The sequence below is a fragment of the Arvicola amphibius genome, chromosome 2 (genome assembly GCF_903992535.2).
Source record: "Arvicola amphibius chromosome 2, mArvAmp1.2, whole genome shotgun sequence".
Taxonomy (NCBI): Eukaryota; Metazoa; Chordata; class Mammalia; order Rodentia; family Cricetidae; genus Arvicola; species Arvicola amphibius.
In genome coordinates this window covers 39,648,094-39,671,711 of record NC_052048.2, presented here as the reverse complement: position 1 = coordinate 39,671,711, position 23,618 = coordinate 39,648,094, and the positions used below count along the sequence as shown (strand labels likewise).

At 46.4% G+C, this 23,618-nt stretch overlaps 1 protein-coding gene across 8 annotated transcripts in view; it reads left to right on the top strand.

The window, feature by feature from the left end:
* Positions 1–23,618, top strand: part of Itpr1 (inositol 1,4,5-trisphosphate receptor type 1) — a 338,451-nt gene that overhangs the window by 246,205 nt on the left and 68,628 nt on the right. For all 8 annotated transcript variants that reach the window (XM_038318103.2, XM_038318102.2, XM_038318101.2 and 5 more), the window contains 3 exons: positions 13,813–13,993; positions 16,182–16,435; positions 22,471–22,671. In XM_038318103.2, the coding sequence (XP_038174031.1) occupies positions 13,813–13,993; positions 16,182–16,435; positions 22,471–22,671 (636 nt within the window). The remainder of the gene's footprint in view (positions 1–13,812; positions 13,994–16,181; positions 16,436–22,470; positions 22,672–23,618) is intronic.

Below are 23,618 nucleotides of genomic sequence, written 5' to 3'. Positions count from 1 at the left end.
CAGGAAAGCTTCCAAGAGGAAGTCACAAGATTCTTCACCTGTCTTTTCTATTGCTTTGTTTGTTTTCTAATATCCAAAGTGTACTTGACTCAGAGGGTTCCTGACTTGGGCCAGTGGAGTCCCTTTAACTTTGGACGTCTGTATCCTGCTGTTCAAACTTTAAGACGATTCCTAGCTACATTAGAGCCCTCCACCAGCAGGCTGAGGCGAACTTTAAAGAAAAACCAGGTCATGCCGCATGTTTTTGGTGAGCACAGGAATCAACAAAGGGACGTTACATAACTTCTATTTATGTCCTCCTTGCTCACTATCTGCAGGCAGGCAAGAGTCGCAGAGCTGGGATTTAATGAGCTCTCTGGGTTTGCTCACCTTCCTGAGCTGGTAGAAACCAGCTTGTTCTCAAAATGCGTCAGTAAAGAATCAGGCTGTGGGTGGGCGGCCAGGGGTAGGTGGACTGCATTGTTGCCATGGTGTTTTTTAATTCCCCTGTCTCTCACAGATCCTGCTCTCCCCTTCCCTGACTCCCCAGCCCCCCTCCTTTTCTTTTCTTTCTTTTTAGTCCATAAGCTTCCTTGTTTCTCACACCCACTCATGATTTCTTGGAGCTGTCTCAGGAAACAGGAATATTTTCCCTCCCTTCCCCAAACACCCCCATTGTGTAGCTCCAGGGCCTCAGAAGAGTTTTTTCCTAAGGTGTTCTTTTCCCACCCTCCCTTGTCTATTTTCCCGTGATTTTTTTTTCATAACCACTCCCTCCATTGCAGGGGCTTATCCTCCCCTGTGGCTCGATAGGGGCCGGCTGGCTGCTGTTAGATTGCTCCGGAACCAGGTGGATTCCTTTGCTTCTAGTGAAGCAGTTTGCCCCCAGGAGAGAGGTTGTTTGTGTTCCCTACATCCTGGTCTGTGCTCTTGCCCTGAGCTGAGTGACATCTGTCTCCTCTGGCCACATTATGAAATAGAATCCCACATATTATAAAAGAGATTCATAGGAAAACAAGAGAGTTAGATTGTCCCATAATGATGGTTCTCAGATAATTTGGTTGGCTCTTATTACCTGAAAGTTAACAGGTTGAAATTAACCCATATTAAAAAAAAAAAAAATGAGGGATTAGGGAAGTATCTAAGTGGGACAGTGTGTACTTGGCTGGGTTTGATCTCCATGTCTCTGTCTGTCTGTCTGTCTCTCTCTCTCTCTCTCTCTCTCTCTCTCTCTCTCTCTCTCTCTCTCTCACACACACACACACACACACACACACACACACACACACACACGAACGCATGGTGACTCTCATCTGATATATCGCAAGGAAGATATATCAGGCTGAGAACCTTGATATATAGGGCGGCTGGGGAATGAATGCTCCCTGCACTTTGGCTCCTGAGGGAATCCACCCAGATTTCTGTGCTGACTTTGTGTTGATCCCTACACAGTCACCAGAGCGGAAGCTTTTCCCAAGTACAGAAGAAAACGTTGGTATGAAAAACTCCAAAGAAAAGAATAAATAGTTCCAGCAAAACAGGCTTAAGTTTTTTTTAAGTAAAAATTTAAAAAGTTAGACCCACCCCTGCCTTGCTTACAAGTTGTGCAATCCTTAATAGAGGTAGCCTGTTTGAATAATCAAAGGCAGACTGACTTCCCTTCGTTAACTTGAGCTGCAGACATCTGCATAAAACATCCCAGATTCCAGACTGAGTAGGTAATTTTTTTTCCCTCTGAGTAACCGAAGGGACTTTCCCCTTGGAAACCTTCCAGCAGAATTAACTTGATGGTTGAGACATTTCTCTCTTTCCCTGGTGCTGAGTCTGGAAGGCAGGGCCTTGTGCATACTCGGCAGGTGTCCTACCACTGAGCTCCTGCTGGGAGAGAGCCAGCAGCTTGATCCCTGGTGTGGGGCTCTTCAGTCTTCAGTCACCTCGCAACCAGGCCTGGAGCCCTCCACTCTGAGAACCTTGTTCGCAGCAGTCCTGTGCCGCAGCTCTCCTAGCCACTTTGGAACCTACCGAGCGAGCGAGCACTTGTATTTCCAGAGGTCCACTAGGATCCCCTCTGAAAGTGGCTCTCTGTCGTGTTTTATCAGTCTCCCCATACCTGGGCTTTGAGCCCGCTTCATCAGTGTGGCTCAGACGCTCAAGGCTGTAGTCCTGTAAAGCTTATGAATTCCTCACTTCATTGTTCCAAGAACCCAAGACTTCAAAAAAAAAAAAAAAAAAAAAAAAAAGGCTGCTGCCATTGAAGGATTGAAGGGGCATGTGCTGCAGTCGCCCTCAGCAGCCAGCGTTTGAGAAACGTGTTTTTATTAATGTCCTTGTAACAGGAGCCCACAGACTGTTCAGCCCCAAGTTTGTAGTTGTCAAGCCCGGGGAGGGAGCCAGCTTCTGAGACGGAAGGTCCACAAAGAATTGTCCTTCCTGCTCCCAACTTAATGATGCCGGCAGCTGTGTCTCAGAGGCTGGATTGGTTAACTGTTAACTGGGTGGATTAAAGATCCCCAACCAGGCTGAACCTGTCCCAGAGTTAGAAGCAAGAAACTGCAAAGTGCCAGCAGAACACCAGTAGCCTGCAGCTGGCCCTCCTGGAGTGTGCCACTTTCCCCATTTGGCAGAACTTTGAGCCTTCACATACCCGGAATTAAACCTCAGCTGCTAGATACAAGCAGCTTAAGGGTTTTTGTTATTTATTCATTCATTAATACAGTAAATATTGAGTACTAAATAAAATGTTTGTGTGGGTCAGGGACAGGGACAGTGTCAGTTGTGACCTTACTGGTATCCCATTCCATGGGTGAGTTGGCTAGAAAACCAGCAAGCATCCAGTGTATAGCAAAACTGGGAAAGCAAGACAAGGAAGTAGACCGTCCTTAAGATGGCAAGGGCAGCTGTGGAGGAGACGTTTCTCCTGAGACCTCACAGGTGGAATGGGGTGAGAACAATTCTGGCCCAGGGCTGGGTGTGTTGGAGTTGCCGAGGAGGCCAGGATGGCAGAAGCGCCATGCAGGGCAGGCAGCAGCATGAGGTGACTGTTCAGCTATGGTAACACGCCTGTCATCAGGTAGGAGGCTGGATTAGGTGATCTCTACGCTCCCTGCCAGCCCCTACTCAGTGCTTCTAAAGGGCACCAAGTTGGCTCAGGTCAGTGGCCTGCTTGGATACATACTACTGCTGCCAGGGCTGGAATATGATGAGCTAACAAAGATGAGCACCATGTAATTTCAACTTGCCCACCTCTGTCCATTTGGCCATCTGTACATGTCACTGTCGGATGCTTTTCTGGTCCTGGAGGGCCAGCATAGTGACATGGGCCTGCTGGGATAAGAGATGTGATAGCCTCAGGAGTGTATCTGAGAGTGAGTTGAGTTGGACAGGTGGTCCAGGAAATATTGCAGGTGACAGCCGGTTCTCCATCAACTGGTCAGTGTTTGTCTTTGGCATGAGAGGGTATATTTAGTTTTCTTTGGATTTTATGGTCTAGTGGATTTGTCACAGTCAAGAGTGTTGAGAGCAGGGAAGGCTGGAAGAGGGTAGCATTGAATCTCGCCAGGGTCTGGTACCACAGGAACTGTCACGTGTATTTCCTGTTTGTTCCTCCTAATAGGCGCCTGAAACCTTCTTAATCTTCCTCTTTCCTCCTGAAGATGAGGAAATTACAGCCAGATTTTTAACAACTGACCTGTCCAAAGCCATCTAGTTCCCAGATCATCCCCATGTACAGGTATTGATATAGGATGTTAAGAGCTTTCTCAGCCCCGGGACTCTGCACAGACACAGAAAATGTGTGAGCCAAGTAATAGTCTTGGTCCTGCTATATGTTTCAAGGCAAGGTCCCTGGGAACTTCGAAGCTGTGAGTCAGGAAATGTTGGTCTAGGTTAACGAATGGTCCCTTCAGAACAGGTATATGACTACAAGGGTCTGTTCCAAAGGTTGACTTCTTCAGGCCTCTTTTGTAATGTCTTGGATCAGCACACCCATCCATGTGGGAAAGACTAGCTAGCCATGACCAGGGCCTCAACCATGGGCTCTCCTCTTTCCAGGGTAAAGGTGCCAGCCTTTGCCCCTCAGTAGCTGAGGAAGAGTGCATTGCTTTATATTGAGCTGCACTTAGCTGAATGATGGCAGTGACCTTTCATCCTGCCTACCTCCATCCCTTCACCATCTGTGTGTTTCACTGTGGAACATCGTGGCTCCAGGATGATACCTGATGAAAACGCTCGTTGCAGAATGGTCTTGAGGGGTTGGGAGATGGAAAGCGCATTGGTTTGGGTGAAAACTTTAACGTCCTAGCGTGTGTCTTGTCTTTCCTTTTCCTTTCTTCCTGTCTTTCATAGGATGTCACTATGTAGGTTAGGGCCTCCATCTCTCAAGAGATAGGATTTGTAGACCTGTGCCAACACACTTAATCCAGAAAACATTCTTTGTTTTTTTCCAAGCACTTCTCACGTATTTTTTTGTGATGTCATGATGCAGGCTGGAGGTCTGAGGGGGAGACCTCCATGCACACCCCACTTAAGATTCCACAGGGAATCTGAGGGCAAGCCAAGGCAGGACCTGAGAGTTTCACATAAACAGCCCGAAGTGACTCTTTGAATCATCACCCCAGTAGGCAGTCCCAAAGTCATATCCCAGATTGTTGGCCATTTTCTTCTTCTCTGTTTGAGAAGATGTGTATGGGTTGAGACTGTGAGGCCTTAATCCTTTGAACAGAAGTCTTCCCTGGATCCAGTTGGGATTTATAGTAATTAATAAAAGGCACTATTACTGATTTTAAAACAAGGCTCATACCCACTCAGACACAAAGCAAAATACTTTGGTGCACTTGTGGGAAATTAGCAGAGGCCACATCATAGTTCCCTTCCACTGCACCACAGAGTTCTCGATGGCTCTGGCTTCATTGTTCTTATGGACTGCGCCTATTTTACCTTCCATTGGTCATCTTTGTTTTTTCTGAGAGATTTTAAGCTTCCTCTTCATGTCCTTGGCCGTAAATCACACCGTTGTGTCCCCACAAAGATACTGACTTTTGGAAATCAGAGCAAGTTTTGGCGTTGTCTCTCAAATCCTTCTGAGTGGCTCTTAGATCTTACAGGAGAGTGGTTGCTGCTGGCGTACCTGTATAGTCAGCTGCTTTGAAAGACATTTCATTTCACTTATTTATTTATTTTTATAGACAAGTTCTCACTATATAGCCTAGGCTGATCTCTAATTTAGAGATTATTTTTTCTGCCTCAGTCTACCGAGTGCTGGAATTGCAAGACTGCAGTGTGCTACCATGCCTGCCTGGCCTAATTTTTTAAAAGTATACTTTGTTGGCTGAGATGTTGTTGATGAATATGTATGAAACTATTCCTATTCTGATCTGCATGGTGATCTGCATGCTATGCTACAGATATGGGGCAGAATCTCCCAGCAAGTGCTAACTCCTGTGGGCACTGAGAGAAGGATAAAGGAGAGAGCAGTTGAGCCTCCTGCTTCAGAAAAAGCATGCATCTCAGAACAGGGTGGACTTAACTGCTGGTTAAAAGATAAATTATTTTACTTTGAAGAGCATCATTAAAGGTCTGTGTTGACCTTGACCCTGAAGACCAGGAACCTAGTGAATCCAAGTGACAGTATCCTTGTCTTTACCTCTTCTCTCAGGCTTCAGAAGTCAGTGATGGGCCTAAACATGTCCTCTGTCCATTTTTGGTTGGCAGAGTAATTGAAAATTGGTGTACTTCTCTAAGACATCAGAGGTGACTCTGCAGTTCAGAAAAATGACGTCGAGACATTGATGATTTTTGTACCCCCTTGGTTTTCTTTGTTGGTTCCTCCCATCCCATGTGGAAGTTTATTTTATGTCTTAGCTCATTCAAACCTGAAACAGCCTCAGAAAACTTGGTCAAGTCAGAGCTTCAGGTGTTTATTTGAAACCCATCAAACCATGAAAAAAAACTTGACTTTTGTTTGTTTTGAGATAGGCCTTAGCTATCCAAGACTCTATATAGACAAAGCCGTCTTAGAGCCCATCGAATTTTACCTACCTCTGGCTCCTGAGTGCCGGGATTAAGGGCATTATCACCACACCCAGCTTAAAATTTGACTGTTTGTGTTGAGTTTTAATAACTTTTTCAAAGGGAAGTTGTCCCTTTTTATATATCCATCTTGGAACTACTGAAGAACAGTTCATTTAAAAGACTTAAGGGGCTAGAGAGATGGCTTAGATACTGTTCTTGAAGAGGACCCAAGTTTAGTTCCCAGCACCCATGTTAAGTACCTCACAACCACCATAACTCCAGCTCTCAGGGACCCAACTCTCCATTTTTTCAGATAAGGAATCCTCAAGACACAAATGAGGTTGTTGAACTATACCTAAGACCACAGGATTGGCTAGTGAGGAGCCATGGCCAAAATGTTAATTTCTGAGTTCCAGTTCTACAGGAGTGTGTGCCTAATCGAGTGTAATATTTGATGCCAGAAAGGGATTATTTGTGAGTGAGAGTTAACAAATGTACTAAGCATCCTTTTTCCCTGTGGAGGTACCAGCCTTGGTACCTTTCACCGTGATTCTTTACCATGATAGTAGTCAATGTTTACACCTCTGACAGAGTTGGAGGATAGTGGGGGGTGGCTTATTAAAAGCTGCAAGGTATCCAGACTATGACAGACTCTTGTTCTGCAGAGATAAGTTTAACAAAGCAATGGTTGAAGGCTAGAGTATCAGAAGCATGCCAGGCTAAGTGTGGGGGCACCAAGCACTAGCTGTATGACTTGGCAGATTATATAACTTCTTGGAAGCTCTGGGTTTTTTTTTTTTTTTTTTTTTTTGTCTGTAGAGCTAATAATGACACCTACCTATGGGGTAGCTGAGGATGAATGGAGATAGTGTATATCACATGCTTGGGCAATGCCTAGCAAACTGGCATCCTTCCTTTGCTGTTGAGTACTATATAATTTACAGAAAGGCCCCAGGAAGTGGTAAAATCTCAGTTAATCACAGGTGCATAGCCACTGTCATTACCTTGTTCCATTGGAGAAGGCAGAAATTCAGTTAAGATGCCCCTCTAGTCCCAGAGCTAATGTCAAAAGGAGTAAAGTGAAGAGTAAAGGTAGACTCTTCATCAGCTCTCTGACACACCATTGTTGGCTCACTGCTCAGCCACATTTTTCAAATTCTCAGACTCAGCCCAAGGACTCAACTCACTCTGCAGCAGATAAGTGAGCCTTGCCGAGTATGCATCGTCATGGCTATATCAGTCAGGATCATGTCTTGTGAAGCAATCAAACAGGGAGAAAAAACTCACTTCCTGGGTTTTCTCAGGGTCTAGTTTGAACGTTTCTAGAAGGTGACACCACAGGGTGCAAATGTCTTTCTTTGGAGAAGGATCAAAGTCCTTCCACCATCCTCGCCCACCATCCTAGAGGGAGACATTCTGGGTCACAGATGTCTCCACTTCCTGCATTCACCTATCCCACAAAGAGACTCCTCCAAACTGAAGATCCCAGTGCCTAGGCAGATACAAGCAGATAGCCCACTTTCCAATGAGCACCATGATAGTGGGAAAGCCCATCTTTCACTTGAGTTCTGAGCTCTGTAGCCTCCTTTCTGTCCAAGAAGACCTCTGCCTCCCATTCACTTACTTTCCTGGCTATGTGTCCGGTCTATAGGAAAGGCCTCTATCTCTTGTGATGATCTTCTCCAAGACCTTGGGCCCACGGCTTAACTAGGAATGTCACCTCTTCTACTTAATTCTACCACACCTCAGATATCTTCCTGCTTTCTGCAGGGTGCCTCCACTCTCTGCTGGACCCTCACCTCAGGGCACCTCTTGTTATATAATAAGCCTGGCTGCATGTCTTTGTAAGAGCTCAGGTGGAGGTAGCAGGTGGCCAACAGGCTAATTAAGCAACAGTTTATTTTTCAAGATGGACCAGAATAGCAGGTAACTGTATTATTCTTTTGATTTGAGACGTGCCTCCTTCAGTTCCTTAGCACCTGTCACGCTCAGCCCAAGATGGGAAAACTGTCCCCAAGACAATGGTCACAGAATAGGAGCGCCAGCTAAGACTCTGTAACTACGAGCTTTTGTGGTCCTGAGGAACTGAATTGAGCAACATCTTAGTTTGGTTTCTGTTGCTGTGATAAATGCCATGACCAGGAGCGACTTGGGGGAGGAAAGGGTTTGTTTCATCTTACACTCTCATGTCACCGAGGGAAGTCAGGACAGGAACCTGGTGGCAGAAGGTAAAGCAGAAACCATGGAGGAATGTTCCTTACTGGCTCGCTGTTTGCTTTCTTATAAAGCCCACTACCAACTTCCCAGGGGTGGCACCACCCGTTATGGGATAGGCCCTCCCACATCAGTAAAGAGAAAGAGGTCTTCTTGTGACCTTTATGAAATTCTGTTCCTGTGTGAGCCACCATTTGTATAATATGAATAGCTAAGTGAGTATTTTGTAAATGTGAGCTAGTTCCAAGAGGGAGTTTGGGTGGTTCTGATACCATCTCAAAGGGATCCTTTATGCCTGCCTCTCTTATCTAAGGTGTCTTCTCATGAGATAGTATTTGGGGAAGAGAGAGAACAGGAGTCATGCTCGGAAAGAAACTGGGTCCTGCTAGTTTCTCCCAGCTCCAGCTATAAAGCCTGTGATCTCTATTCTCGTCCCCTTTGTTTTGAGCCTTGACTAATAATGGCTGTCCTCATCCCCACCCCCACCCCACCCCACTGCCTGGAGATGGCTGGGGCCAGCAGCCACTTCCTTACCCTACTCCTGACCCCACTTCCTTCCCTTAAGCATATCACGTGCAAACCTGCCATACGTCCTGTCTCTGCTTGGCAGAGAGCATCTGCCCCTGAACAAGCCCTGTTTCCTCTGCTTTTTCAGCCTCTGCTCATGTCTTCCCACCAAGGCTATCTTCCTGTTGGGCAAGAGGTAGAGTTTAATGTGGCTCTGCCACAAGCCTCTGACCTCCCCTGACCCTAGTGCACTTGTGTGCAATGGGCTGAGTTTATGAACGATGTTATCTATCTTGGCGATCTCCTCAGATGCTGATGAGACAGCCTCTATGAAGAGGGTTTTGGCATCCAGCGTGACTTGGAGATAACAGAAGGGTGAGGACAGTGAGGGGCAGGCAGATGCTGTTCCCTTGGGTAACCAGGGATGTTCTGAAAGTGGCCCCATCTGTATATATTACTGAAGTTCCCTAGCATTCTGGAACCAAACAGCCTTGTCTCTTCAGTGTGGTGCAATTTTTTACCCACAATAATATGTGCAGATTTGAAGAGTGGAACTTGATTAGATTTTTAAAATGTTTTTACACTTACTGTATGGCTACAATAACAGATGACCACAAACCTAGAGGCTTTGGGTTATAAAATTCATTATCTTACAAGATCAGCATGAACCTTTCTAGATCACAATCCAGGTGCCTGCAAGGCCATGTTCCCAGATAGAGGCTCCAGCAACACTCCTCTTGCTGGCTGTTTGCAGCCTCTACAAAGCGATTACACTTCTCAACTAGGCTCCCAGCCTCCTCCTTTAAACACAGCAGCAAGAACTGACTCCTCCTACCGTCACTCTCCCCCACGTTTCCAGTGTTGAATGATCCCTTCATGTCATGTGATGACAGCGGGCCCCTGTGGTGACCCAGGGTTTCTCCTTGTTGAAGGCTGGATGATCAGCAGTCATTCTGTCTGCCACATTCATTTCTAGTGTAAGGTACAGTACACATGGATAGGATACAAGGATGAGGATATGGATGTCTTCAAGAAGCCCCTTGTTTGCTACAACATCTGTGCACCTGCCACTGTCATCAAGATGGATCTTTCGCACCAAAGCATTACCTTATTCCCTTCATAGTACTTCCCATCACTGCCCACAGAGACAACTGCCATCTTCATTTCTGCTGCCATCCAGTGCTTCGTGCCCTGGGCTAGATTTGTATCAAAGTGTTCCCTGACACGTGTCAGGTGGTATGGAGGGAAAGATTCAGAAAAAGGAAAATCTCTGTCTGACAGCTCTTGGCCTCGGGGAAGAGGCAATTCACTGAAATAGGTTGAGAGAAGAAAGTGAGCATGAGACAAGGTAGGGCTGAGACTTTGGGGGCTGCGTATCTGTTTGTGCTGATGCTCTGACCCACAAAGCCATAGCTAGTCTCCCTTCTTAGCACCATGGAGAGGTTACCTGTGAGACAGTCTCTTAAGGCAAGTGAATGGCGCTAGCTGGCTCTGCCAGGCTGTCCCAGAGCCCGGGTGGCTCCATATCCGTCCTCTCCACATGGTGCACCTCACTGCACTGTAGTTCTTCATTCTCTCTGCTGTCAGTATTCGTGACTCTTCTTACAGAAGATGCCACCACTTCCTTTGAGAGACCGGAAGTCTTCTTCCAATGTCTGCGTCACTTGGTCTTTCTGAGAGCCCGGGCCTGTGCTCCATTCTACCCTAAACCACTCCACCTGGCTGTCCTGGTGAGGTCACAGTCTTCCTAACTGTGACAGGGTCTGGGGCATGCTAAAGTATTTAACATGCGTTGTCATTTAGGGTCCTGAGAATTAATACTCAGCAGGTCCTTGGTTAAGATGCTGAGCGAAAGGTTTCTTGGCACCTGGTGAAGAAGGCAGTGGACTTGACCTCCTGTGAGGGTGGCTCCAATCCTCCATGTGGGGCTTCAGGACCACCATGCTGTTACTATACTCATTTTGCAGATGAGGGAAGCAAGACATCAGAGACTGTTATTTCTGGGTAGTGGAGATCAAGCCAGGCAGTGGGCCTGGGCTATGTACTCTGTGTGTGGTGACACCCCCTTCACCTGGAGGGACTATATGAGGGACCTGGGATTGAGACCCACACCATGCATTGCCAGCTCCATGACAAGCTTCCCTAGAGGCACTGACTGCACCTCTCCTGTTGTTGAAAATGCACAGCTGAAACAGTGTGTTGGGGGGGGGGGTATGTACTCTCCCACCTTCTGCAGTAACTGTTTCTTTCTTGTTCTCTTCACAAAGCTGCCTCAGGTCCTTGAGGAGCTGAGCAAGGATTGGTATAAATAATGCAGAATAAACAGAGTGGCCGGTTGCAGACATACAGAGAAGCCTTTGCCCTTCTCTCATTTCAGGAGAGCTCCCCTTACCATGGAGGTGTCAGCTGACAACAGCTGGGTTATCCCCCCTGGATGCTGAGCCCTGCGGTTTACAGCAGACTCGCTAGCTGTGTGCACCTCTCACTCTTGGGGGAGCCAGGTGACAGGCTTCCTTTACTTACTTACTTCGTTACTTACTTGAAGTACTTTGATTTTTTTTATTTTGGATGACCAGATTGTCCCCAAATAATTTTAAAGTTGTCCCATGCTGGTATGGCAACTGTATGAATTCTGCTGAGGGCCTGCTTTCAAGTGAGTCCCAGCAGGTCTGCCTTGAGCAGCCTTTCCTGTGACCCTGAGTGTGGCCTGTGTCCGTGGGAAGGCCAGTCCCAGGAATTAGGCAGCTGTGGTTTGGTTCTGCATTCTCTCGTGGCTCATTTTATTTGTGGATGTGTTGCCTCTAACTGGGGGGAACCATTAGAACTTGGTTTCAGATATTTAAGCAGTTTTCCAGAATTTATTTATTGGATGGCATTTATTTTTGCCAAGTTTGCTGAATTTAAGAAGGACCCCACTGAGGTGGGGGCTAGACTAAAGAAGAAACAGAACATTAGGTTCTTGTCATTCTTCTGTCTGATGGTAGTGTGCCTACTCTACGCTGAGCCCCATCCAGGGGCTGTGGAGATGACTGTCAGTCACCGGTCTAGAACACCTGCTTTCATAGAGCTTACACTCGTGCACAAACCAGTAAGCAGGTGAACAGCAAATACAATAGTGAACTTTCAGAGCATCCAGTTCTGAGAACAGAATTGGGCATTTGAAAAGAAGTAGTTGATCTGGCCTTTGTTTGGGGATGCCTTCATTAAGAAACCTTAGCGGCGAGAACAAAAGATGAGGAGGGCCTAGCTATGGAGAGATCCAGGAGTGGAACCGAGAGTCTGTCACAGAGCTGTCTTCCAGGAGACCCTTGGATCTCTTTCTCGGGATAAAAGGATAAGTCTTGAAGTGATCCTTGGGGTGGCTGTTGAATTACTGTTTCTTTTCCTCGCCAAGCTGCCAGTGTCGTGGTAGGTGGGATTCAGTGCCTGTGTGTTCACTCCTGCTTCTCAGGTACTTGACACACGATCCAGCTCATGACTGGTTCATAGTAAAGGTAGGTGACTGCGTGAAATGAGAAGAAACCGGAAAGGAATTCAAAGGCAGTAAAGGGCGGTGGAGGGCACTCCGGATATAAACGTAGTTGAAGCTGTAGGGTCTTAGAGGATCCAGCGAATACACAGTCAAGGAGGTAGACATGGATCTAGACACTCAGGGAAAAGTCAGAATCAGAGAGTATTGGAAAGAGAGGCAGCTCTTTTACTATGTACAAGAATGGACCAGAACTCAAGAACAATGAGCAAGAAGAAAGGACACAAGCCAGAAAGTACATGAGTGAACTGGACAGATGTTGGTCACTGTGGTTTGTCAGTAGCCAGAAGAGCCAGAGTAACTGCCTGGTAGCCAATGGGTCCATAGCTCTGGGGGATGGTTTGCTGAGTTGGGAATTGGGAGACAGAGGAGTTAGGGGGCTTTGGGGCTGAAAGGAAGAGTCCCAGCAGGTCTGCCTTGAGCAGCCTTTCCTGTGACCCTGAGTGTGGACGGTGTCGTGTGGCCTGTATCCGTGGGAAGGCTAGTCCCAAGAATTAGGCAGCTGTGGTTTGGTTCTGCATTCTCTCGTGGCTCATTTTATTTGTGGATGTGTTGGCTCTAACTGGGGGGAACCGTTAGGACTTGGTTTCGGATATTTAAGCAGTTTTCCAGAATTTATTTATTGGATGGCATAAATAAATATTGGAAGCCTAGGCCTCCCGTGTGGGAACTTCCATCTTGCCGGAACCAGGTAAGAAACTGACAGAATGAGCTCCTAAGAGCAGGAAATACATTGTCTGGAGCTTTGTCTTATTCCTCCGGAAAGGAACGTATTGTATTTTTATGTAAATAATTCACAACAGTGCGGTTCTTGCAAGGGGGTGAAAACGAACACTCGTAAATGAAGTAGAGACACCATATTGTGTTTTCACATCAACAATATACACTATTGCTTGCAATGGAGCCAAAAACAAATGCACATTCAAGAGGCTAGCTACCTGGTAATTCCGAACACCGTCTAACTACTCCTTCCTATCCTGCGAGGCCTTATTTGAGACTCACCTTTTCCTTGAAGAATTTGAGGCTGCTTTCACCCACTGTCACCCCCATCTAAGTTCCCATCATGTGATTGAATGGCTTCCTGAGCCCTTCTGACTCTCACCTCTCAGTCTGGCCTGTGGACTCCAGGGCACTCTGACCTAGGAATAGGCCCTATGGAGCAGACAGCTCCATATTTCCATTCCTTGTCTAGAGGGATGTGCACAGGAGTACAGGGAAGACCTTGGACAAGTGACCTCTGTGCAATAATCACTAAAATCATTTTCCATTTTCACTGTTTCTGGAGTTGCCGTGTGTGTTGTGCAGAAGTGAGAGGTGTGGGTCTTCACTGGTTGAATCGCGGTCTGGGGGCGCTGCTCCCAAGTTCAGCGCTTCTTGGAGGGTTCTGTGCTGAAAAGCTCAGGCATGAGACCCCAGAGGATGAATGTGTGCAGTGGTATTTAGTCCATAATCTAGTCTTCATCATTTGGAAGGCCCGTGGCTGCCTCGGGTCTCCATTTAATTTGCGGGTCTTCAACGAGTCTTTCTCACGGGCCTGGCACGGTGTTGAGAATCTACCGTTTTTCCCATGGCAGCACTCCTTTTTCTGCCGGTTGACGGAAGATAAAAAATCAGAGAAGTTCTTCAAGGTCTTTTATGACCGAATGAAGGTGGCCCAGCAGGAAATCAAGGCAACAGTGACTGTGAACACCAGCGACTTGGGGAACAAGAAGAAAGATGATGAAGTGGACAGAGATGCCCCATCCCGGAAGAAAGGTAAGAATGCTCTTGGTTCCGTTGGACCGGAGCCTGCAGAGGAGCCCTGTATTATCTATACTGCATGCTTTTCGTGACTTCCAGATTCCAAGATACATCCTTACCAGGGCGTTTAGATAAAAGCCACCACTGTGGTTATGATGCCTTCCTTCTACGTGACCAGGACAAAGCCCTGATACCTGGGAAGGTCTTTGTGCTTACCTCATAAATATTCTTCTGTATGCACAGTTTTAATTAGTATGGATTGTATTAGCTACTTTTCGTATTTCTGTGGCAAGTACCTAGTCAAACCAGCCTAAGGCAGAAAGGGCTTATTCCAGACCATGGTTTGGGGTTCTAGTCCATCATGACGGGAAAGTGTTGCAGTGGAAGCGTGCAGCAGCAGGAGCATGCAGCAGCGGGAGCGTGCAGCAGCAGGTCACATTGCACCCACAGTCAGAAAGCAAGCGTGAGGAATGCCAGTGCTGAGCATTTCTCCCTTTCTTTCAGTCCTCAGCACCAGCTGAGGAAATGGTGCCGCTCACATTCAGGGCTGTTCTTCATATATCAGTTAACCTAATCTAGAAACTCCCTCACAGACAGGCTCAAAGGTGTGTTCCCATGGCAACTCTGAATCCTCTCAAGTCGGCAATCACAATTAAGATCCATGAATAATTTTTTTTATTGTGCTTTTCTGCTTATTGTTAGAGATAGTTGAGGAAAATACATCCATGTCAGCTGACTTCTCTTTATTTTCCAAACTGTAGACTTTTCCCATACAATCTTCCTGAAAAAAAAAAAATGTCCAGGGGGAGAGGAGCAACAAACCACAAATTTAGGAGTCAAACAGCTTTGAGCAAATTAATTGACCACTCCCAGCTTCACCCCTCAAGACCAGTACTAGAGCTGTCAATCAAGTGACAGTTGACATTTGGAGAATGTTCCTTGCAGAGGCTATAGGATGTCGAGCAATGTTTGTGACCTTTATCCTGTTAGATGCCATTAGCACACCTGCACTCCCAATCAAAAGTGTCTCCAGGCATTTCTCCAGTTTGCTGCTGGGTAGAGCTGAGGATGAAAAAAGGAAGGGAGGAAGGAAAGATCACCCTATTCGAGAACCACCAGTCTAAAAGGGGAATAAAGAGGAGGAGAAAGGAAAAAAACATAAACCTCCCAAGTCTGCTGAGTACTAAGTATGACCCAGGCATGCGTAGTCAGCTTTCTGTTACAGCAACAGATGCCTTAGGCGTGTAGACCTAGGCCCAGAAAACATCTATCTGAGTAATCGAGGTCTCATCTGGTAGCATTGTACCTACCTTGGAGCTACACATAACCACCAGAACACACAGCAGAGGGTAAAAGTATTCACCTCATGGCAGAAAATCAGAAGAAACCAGAAAAGACGAGAAAGTTGCACAATCCCTTTCAGGGACACACCCCTCCTTCTAGCCTATGACTTCACATCAAGCCCTACCACCTAAAAGTTTCATCAGTTCCCTTACCACCAAGGACTGGGCCTAGGCCTTTAACACGTGGGCCTTTGAAAGCCATTCCTAAATCCAGACTGTAGCCAGGCATTGTTCAAAGTTCTTTACCTGTCTGTGTCAGTTCACGGAAAGCTCAGGTTAACCCTGTACTCAGATAAAAGGGTTATCTCTGTTTTACAGATAAGGAAACTGAGGCACAGATCCAATGAGCCAGCGTCAGAGCCCATGGAGTCTGTGCTCCCGTCTGAGATGCCACAGTTGCCTCACAGACCAGATAAGATAATACACACAGAGTGCTCATGCATGCTATCTTGGCACTTGGCAAGGGCTCAATCAGTTGTCGGTCGAGTAACATTAATTGGTGTTATGATTGGTATTACATCAGGTCTCTTGGGAGCCTTCTAGAAGACACCGACATACTTACATTTTATGGAAGAAGAAGCGGAGGCTCGGAGCCTTAGGTTTTGAGGTTGACAGAGCCTGTACTAAAGCTGTTGCTCGGTAGAACAACGCAAACCTAAATGACATGTCGAAAGCACTACCAACCAGGGCTGGGCTCCACATTCATCCTGTCTAGAGACTGAGAGGAAATGGTGGCTTCCTGGATTGTTTTTTGCCAATCTTACAAATCCCTAGCAAATGCAGGAACCTGTCCTCTGGAGTATAGAAAATAGAACTTCTGAGAATGTAGCAGTATTGACTGTCACAAGTTTGCCTTTCAGCCAAAGAACCCACAACACAGATAACAGAAGAGGTCCGGGATCAGCTCCTGGAAGCATCTGCTGCCACCAGGAAAGCCTTCACCACCTTCCGGAGGGAGGCCGACCCCGATGACCATTACCAGTCTGGGGAGGGCACGCAGGCTACAACAGACAAAACCAAGGATGACCTAGAGATGAGCGCGGTCATCACTATCATGCAGCCCATCCTGCGCTTCCTGCAGCTCCTGTGCGAAAACCACAACCGAGATTTACAGGTGAGAGCCTGAGCTGTGGCCCCGAGACCTTCAAGAGAGAGGCCAGGCTGTGGGGACCCAGAGATCTGCAAGAGGGGTCCTGTGTAGGGGACCCAAATACCTACAGGTGCAAAGCCAGATTGTGGGGTCACTGAGGCCTACAGGAGAGGGTTCTGGGTTGTGGAATCTGACACCTAGAGGTGAGAACCTGGGATTGGGTGACGCTTAGATTTGTAAATGACTGACTGGTAACACAGGAAGTCCCAACATTTGTAAATGATGCCCATGGAGACCTCAACACCTTTAGTAGGGAATGGGGGTATTTGGACCATGGTGTCCCACTTCTTCTCATGGCTCAGCTCCTGTCACGTAGACCACCTTGCCTGAATTGAAGATCCAGCATTACTGATGTTCTGGGTGACTAATAATGAAAATATGGATAGGTGATCTGTCCCTTCCTATCTTCACCAGTGTCTCCACAAGGTCAGACACAACAGCCTCATTCATTAGGGGTGCTGACTTCATATGTAGTTAGTGTGCATAGGTACCTACGTGTGTATGTCTTATAGCCTACTACTCTTTACCACCAATGCCAGTCGATGTTCAGATAATAACTGGATAGATGAATAGGCAATTAAGTATAATTATGAAGCATATACATTTATAAAAACAAGTACATAGATCTAACTGAATATAGTCGTGTGCTGCACAATGACACTATAGTGTTTGGCAGATCATATATACCGCAGTGTATACTACACATTCTAGAAGTTTAGTAAGCTGGACTTTCAGTCTGGAACTAGAACTTATGATATTAACCAGACCTGAGACAGAGACAAAGTGTTATCTCCCTTGCAGTTTTCTTGTAACAAAGACTGTTTAGAAAGGGCGGAGGGTGTGCTCCAGAAATCTGCCTCTTTGTTCCCAATCTCTACCCAGAAAAAGCATGCTGGAGTATGTGGTCCTTGGTGTACTGCCTGGCTTTCCTGTCAACTCTTGAACCTGGGGCACCCACCGCCCCTTGCTTGAATGGTGTTAGGATGGAAAGGAAAAGCGTATCTGCACAGCTCTTAGATGGGATGTCTCTTCCTAAGCCAAACAAGTCTGCATTGATAGTTCTATGTGCTTAAATGGTGATGATATGAGAGGGGTTGATACAGGCCAGATCTAGCCAGAGGAAGGTACCACCTTTAAATGTTTACATTCTGACTTTATCCACCAAGTGACTGTGGATAAAATGGACCATTTGTTGTTGCCCCAGCCATCCTCCATCATAAAGAAGGGACATTGTTGAAGAGTAATACAGATCAATGAAATGAACCAGAAGTCGTTAAGATTAATACCTCTGATGGTTTTTATTTTTCATCTAATTGGTCTGAAGATCCTGAACTCTGAAAAGCATCTAGGTTTCAGGGTCATCAACTGGTTAAATGGGAACCAGACCTAAAAATGAAGGAATTCCCCATAAGACCTACCATTGGCCATGCTGACCCACTAAATGTCAAAGTATACACGTCAGTCAATGGTTCACTTCAGGTGTTGACATTCTGGGCTTGACCTTGTCACCATCTGGTATTGGGTTCTGGCTGACCCTTTGGTTGCTCCTTGATCAAGTGTTACTGCTTCAGGCTTAGACACCTTAGACCCAGATCTGCTAGCTGAGACTTGGTTCAAGTAGAACAAAACATTACTTCCCCAGAGCTCCAGGGTCTGGATGTTATCTCGTTGGCTGTTATCCCTGTGTCTCATGATGATGTCAGGTGTCCCTTTCCCTTCCAAGCTGCCTCATTGGTCATGGGGGAGATCAGCTAAGGGAAGAGTGCATGATCCCTGGGAATTTAGGGCCAGGGAGCTCAGTTGTAGCACCCTTGTGACTGAGGGTTGGGGCGGGGGTCCCGCTGTACTGCTAAGCCTAGGGATCCGTGCTCTATGCTGTTCTTCCATTTGGTGTCACCACCAACTTCAGGCTCCACAGAGGAAATAAGTGGCAGCAGTTCGTGTGCATGTATGGTCGTATGTCACTTACACTGGAGGTCGTGTGTTCAGCAACCAGCACTAGTGGTGACCGGAGCTCACTTGTCCCTCAGATGTCTAGAACAGGAGCCACTCGTGCCAACCGGAGATTGCAGGACAATGTGCTAAGTGCTGTAACGGTCTTCACAGCTAAGATTTGCCAAGTTCCCAACTCAGCAATCCAGGATACCTTGAGTAGAACCCAGCCTGCATGTCACGGGGCAGTGCTGATAGGTGGGTTCTGAGCTGACTTGGTTTCGTGGACTTACTCCATCTTCCCTCTTCCTGGCTCCCTCCTTCTCCCTGATGCCAGTGTTCCTTGGGTGGGAGAATGGAGCCAGGCTTTAATTGCAAATTCACCATTTTTTACTGGAAGTCTTCAGAATTATACTTTATCCTTTTCATATAACTCTCCCTCCACCAGATTCCCTAAAGATCCCTGGGGAGAAGTAGCTTTTAATGATGTCCTTATATTGCTCTGGGGGAAAATGTGTGTGTGTGCGTGTGTGTGTGTGTGTGTGTGTGTGTGTGTGTGTGTGTGTGTGTGCATATTCACATATTTTAAAAAGACCTAGCAACTTACCATCTGAAGGTACATAATGGTTTTGCAATTAGGTGATTCTAGACACCTTTTTCCCTAACCATAGACTCATTTGTTTGAAGATATCTTGTGTAGAAATGGACTAAGCCGAGCAGAACAGATCAAAACTGCCCTGTGGAGAGGGGAAACTGGAGTGTCCCCGAGCCTTCCTTCTCCAGCCCTCATCTTGTAGGAGCCCCAGAGGGCACATGGGTCATTTCTGGGAACCTTAGTGTCTGCAGGGCCCTGTGGTTTTCCTGGATCCCTGCTTTGAGGCGGGGGAAGTAAGATTCATCTTTTAAAAACTCCTGTGATGTGTATGGAACTGCTGTAATGAAACTCATCTGAATGTGGTCATTTAAAAATCATTTTTAAAAAAGCAGTAAAAAGAAAGAAAGAAGCATGGTTGCCCACAGATCGCGGGAACCTGCTCCACTGGCATTGTATTTGTGAGAAACCAGCTCTCAAAATGACATTAAGTAGGATGTACCTACTAAGAATGCCACCTGTTGGCGGAGCCCCTGAGCATATGGTGGGGCACTGGCAGTTTTTCTTACGGCTGCCAGGCAGGAGTGGTCTGCTCCTTGGTGCAAGGAAATAGAGATCTGCTCAGAGGGAGGAAGCCCCAGCCTTCTTAGGCAGCAGTCTCTGGGCTTGTGCCAGCTTCTTGTCACATTTATAACCTTGACTTTCTTTCCTGTTGGTAGATGTTCAGTGGAGAGAAAGCTACTGAATTTGGCCCTGCCAAATGGGCCATTGCCACCTTGAGCAAGGCCTGCTTAGTCAGAAACCTCACGGAGGGCTGCCCTTTCACCAGTTTGTGTGGTTTGGAGTGTTTGCTGAGCCACGGCCGGAGCTTCCCCTTCCCCAGGTTAAAGGCCAAAGGCTACATGAGCACAGGCCCCAGACCTTTCCCTTCCTCACCCATCCTCATCCACCCTTTGCCCTCCCAAAAAGACAGAGCTTCTTCCTGCTGACAGGACAGAGTGGTGCTCAAGGTGGATTGGCAAAGCGCCCCTGGGCCTCTCAGTGAAAAGTATGGGTCTGGTTTTGTAAAAAACAGGGGAAATAAATCTGAGTTAGGACAGAGCTGTGTGAGCTGCCTGCATCTCTGAGCTGGGGCTATGGTTCTTGGTGGTGCTGAGGGACTCCTCCAGTGTGGAGCCCACATGGCCTACCTGGTTCATAGAGAACAGAAAGGCATCCTTCTAGGCTCCCATCCCATAAGATGGGGGTGCCTCAGCAGGCAGGACTTCCGGGACAAAGTGACTTTATACTGTATCCTGAAGGAAGAGGAGTCAGAAGGGAGGCCCCGGGAGTGAGTCAGACACAGGGAATACTGAATGGGAGCCTGCGAGGCAAGAAAGGGTAGCCCTTAGAGAATCAGGAGTTAATTGCTGCTGCCAGAGAACACTGTGGTAGGAGCAGTGACATCATACAGCAGAGAGGAGCATACTGGGAACAGTGGTGTCACCAGAATGGGCCTCAGAGGGGATGCTGTTAAGCATCTGTATCCTTTGGATGCCTGTACTAAGGAACCTTTATCCTGCCAGACCTTAAGATATGCAGCACCTTCCTTCCGTCACCAGAGCAAGGGAGAAGCCGGGTAGAACCCGCTGCTGGCTTCCTGTAGCCTTCTGAAAGAGCTACTTACCTCAGGAAAGCCCACAGTAATCTGTCCATCTTCTGTGTCCCACCAGAACTGGAACCGTGTTATTGAATGAAAGGACTGAGATTAAATGGGGAAGGGGTGATGAGTTAGCAGTCTGTCTACTTACCAACTTTTAATCTGTGCTTCCATGCAGCTTCTGTTGCTCAAATCATACATGAATAAATCCTTGTCCTAAGTTTTCTGATGGCAGTAAGTATTTAAATAAAGAGTTGTATAGCTTTCTATCCACAGAGAGCTGTTCCCCTCTTTACTTTGTTTAGGAACATTTGGCATACATTTGAATATATATATATTATACAGTAATCTACATGGTTATAAATCTTTTTTTGCTAACCTACAGCATGACCTAGAGATCTTTCCCTGTTGGTATGCCAGTACCTGCTCAAAGTTTCTTATTTATAATATGAAATCTTATAGGTATGCTGTATTCTTTAGCTGTTCCCTGGTTTGGTGGGCATTTAGGTCGCTTCCATTTCTCCATTGTTGTAGACAGTGTTCCCATGAATGTCCAGTGCTTACTTTGTAGAGTGAATTGGAATTGCCACATCAAGGCTTATGTCCACTTTGCCTTTCTATCGTTCCAAGTTTCTAGTGTAGATATTGCCCACTCTCTAACTCTGAGATATAAAGAATATTATAGTTGATTTGTGTCTCACTACAGAGTCTCAGACAAGTGCCCCTTCATCAAAGTCCCCAGCTTTACAAAGTTACTCAGGTGTTGCTTTCCATATCTTGTTGAGGAAGGATCTTGCTGTATATCTCTTGGAGAATACATAGTTAGGCACATATACATGAGCACACGCACACGTATATGCACATACACACACGCAAATTTACTCACTCACACTCCTTATTTAGTAGTGGAATTGTGTGTGTGTGTGTGTGTGTGTGTGTGTGTGTAGAGGAGGTGAAGCGATTGTTTTCAATGCCAGTGATGGAACCAGGGGCCTTGTGCATGCTAGGCACGCTCTCTGCCTGTGAGCTCTGGCCCTGACACCAGCCTCTACCATCTCATTTTGTGGTGCACTCTCCTTAGTACTAGCTTTGTGTGTTCAGCACACAGTCCACTCTGTCACCTTTAAATATAACCACAACCCACTAACCACCCAGTGAGAAGGTGATAGGCAAGGGTAAAGGAAGAAATAAACAGAAGGGTGGGGAGATGGCTCAGTTGGTAAAATGCTTGTCTTGCAACTATGAAGACCAGAGTTCATATCTGGTCTTGATGTAAAAAGCTAGGCATAGCAGTGCTTGCCCCTAATTCCAGCACACAAAAGTCCCTGGTGCTCACCGGGCAGCCAGCCTGGCTAAATAGGTGAATTCCACGTTGTGAAGAGCTCTGCCTCAATAAAAAGTAGAAAGCGGTCAAGGAAGATCCCCAACATTGACCACTGGCTGCCATACATACATGAACACCCTCACCGCACCTGTATATATACCCAAATTAACTTTGCTAAAAGAATAAATGGAGCCCGTCGGTGGTGGTGCACGCCTTTAATCCCAGCACTCAGGAGGCAGAGGCAGGCGGATCTCTGAGTTTGAGGCCAGCCTGGTCTACAAGAGCTAGTTCCAGGACAGGCTCTAGAAACTACAGGGAAACCCTGTCTCGAAAAACCAAAAAAAAAAAAAAAAAAAAAAAAAAAAAAGAGTAAATGGAAATAGGAGAATTCCTACCCAAAGAACCTGAAGTGAATTGCCAAGGACACCAGCCTATTAGAAACAATCAAAGTTGCAGGATGGGTGACCTTTGCCCTCTTCTCTTTGCTTTTGTTCTCACATTCTCAAATGTAGAATTTCCTTCGTTGCCAAAACAATAAGACCAACTACAATTTGGTGTGTGAGACACTGCAGTTTCTGGACTGTATCTGCGGGAGCACAACTGGAGGCCTTGGTCTCCTCGGACTGTACATCAACGAGAAGAACGTAGCCCTTATCAACCAAACCCTGGAGAGCCTGACTGAATACTGCCAAGGGCCTTGCCACGAGAACCAGGTAACTGTTTATGTTTTGGTATGCGAGCACGACTTATTTATTACTTGGAAACATTAACAGAGACCCATTCAGAAGCCACGTAACAACTACCCGTCAATCTCATGGCACTCATAAGACAAGCGGCCTTTCTCCAGCATTGGGGAAGTTCCCATGGTGCCTTCTCATAATCCAGAAGTTTACCCAGTGAATGAGTGGGTGACTATGTCTTGGCTTGACTCAGTGTAATTTGATTTGGTCTAAATATCCAATCATAATTTAGATATTGAGGGGTAGTAATAAAGTGGGAATTAAATTAGCCCCTGAGAAAAGTGACCTATTCTAAATACTAGAAAAGATCAAAAAGTGATTCCTTGAAACTTAGCTAGAGAGAAAACACTTGCTTCCTGTGAAACAAATCAGAAGCAAGAAGAGAACATTTGTAGCTGAGATATAACATCATGGACTTCTGGGAAAGGAAAAGCCCGGCTAGTCTTGACTGACCTCCCAAGAAGTGTAATTTTGGAGTGGAGCCCAATGTTGTTCTTTTTTCTTAAGTAGAACCATTGCTCATTCATGGCTGCTGGAAGATTCTATGAGTTTGCACTGCAGGACAAGAACGACTGTGGTTTTTAACTTCAGATGGTAGTTCCGTCCTGGCTTGAAATGGTTAGTTCTAACCCTAAGGCCAGGGAAAGTATTAGGTGCTGAGTTAGTTGAGGAAGGCAGGACATTTGCTCCAAGGAAGCAGTTTAAATTAAGCAACTCGGGGGCTGGAGAGATGGCTCAGTGGTTAAGAGCACTGCCTGCTCTTCCAAAGGTCCTGAGTTCAATTCCCAGCAACCACATGGTGGGTCACAACCATCTGTAATGGGGTCTGGTGCCCTCTCTGGCCTTCAGGCATACACACAGACAGAATATTATATACATAATAAATAAATAAATTTAAAAAAAAAAAAATAAAATAAATT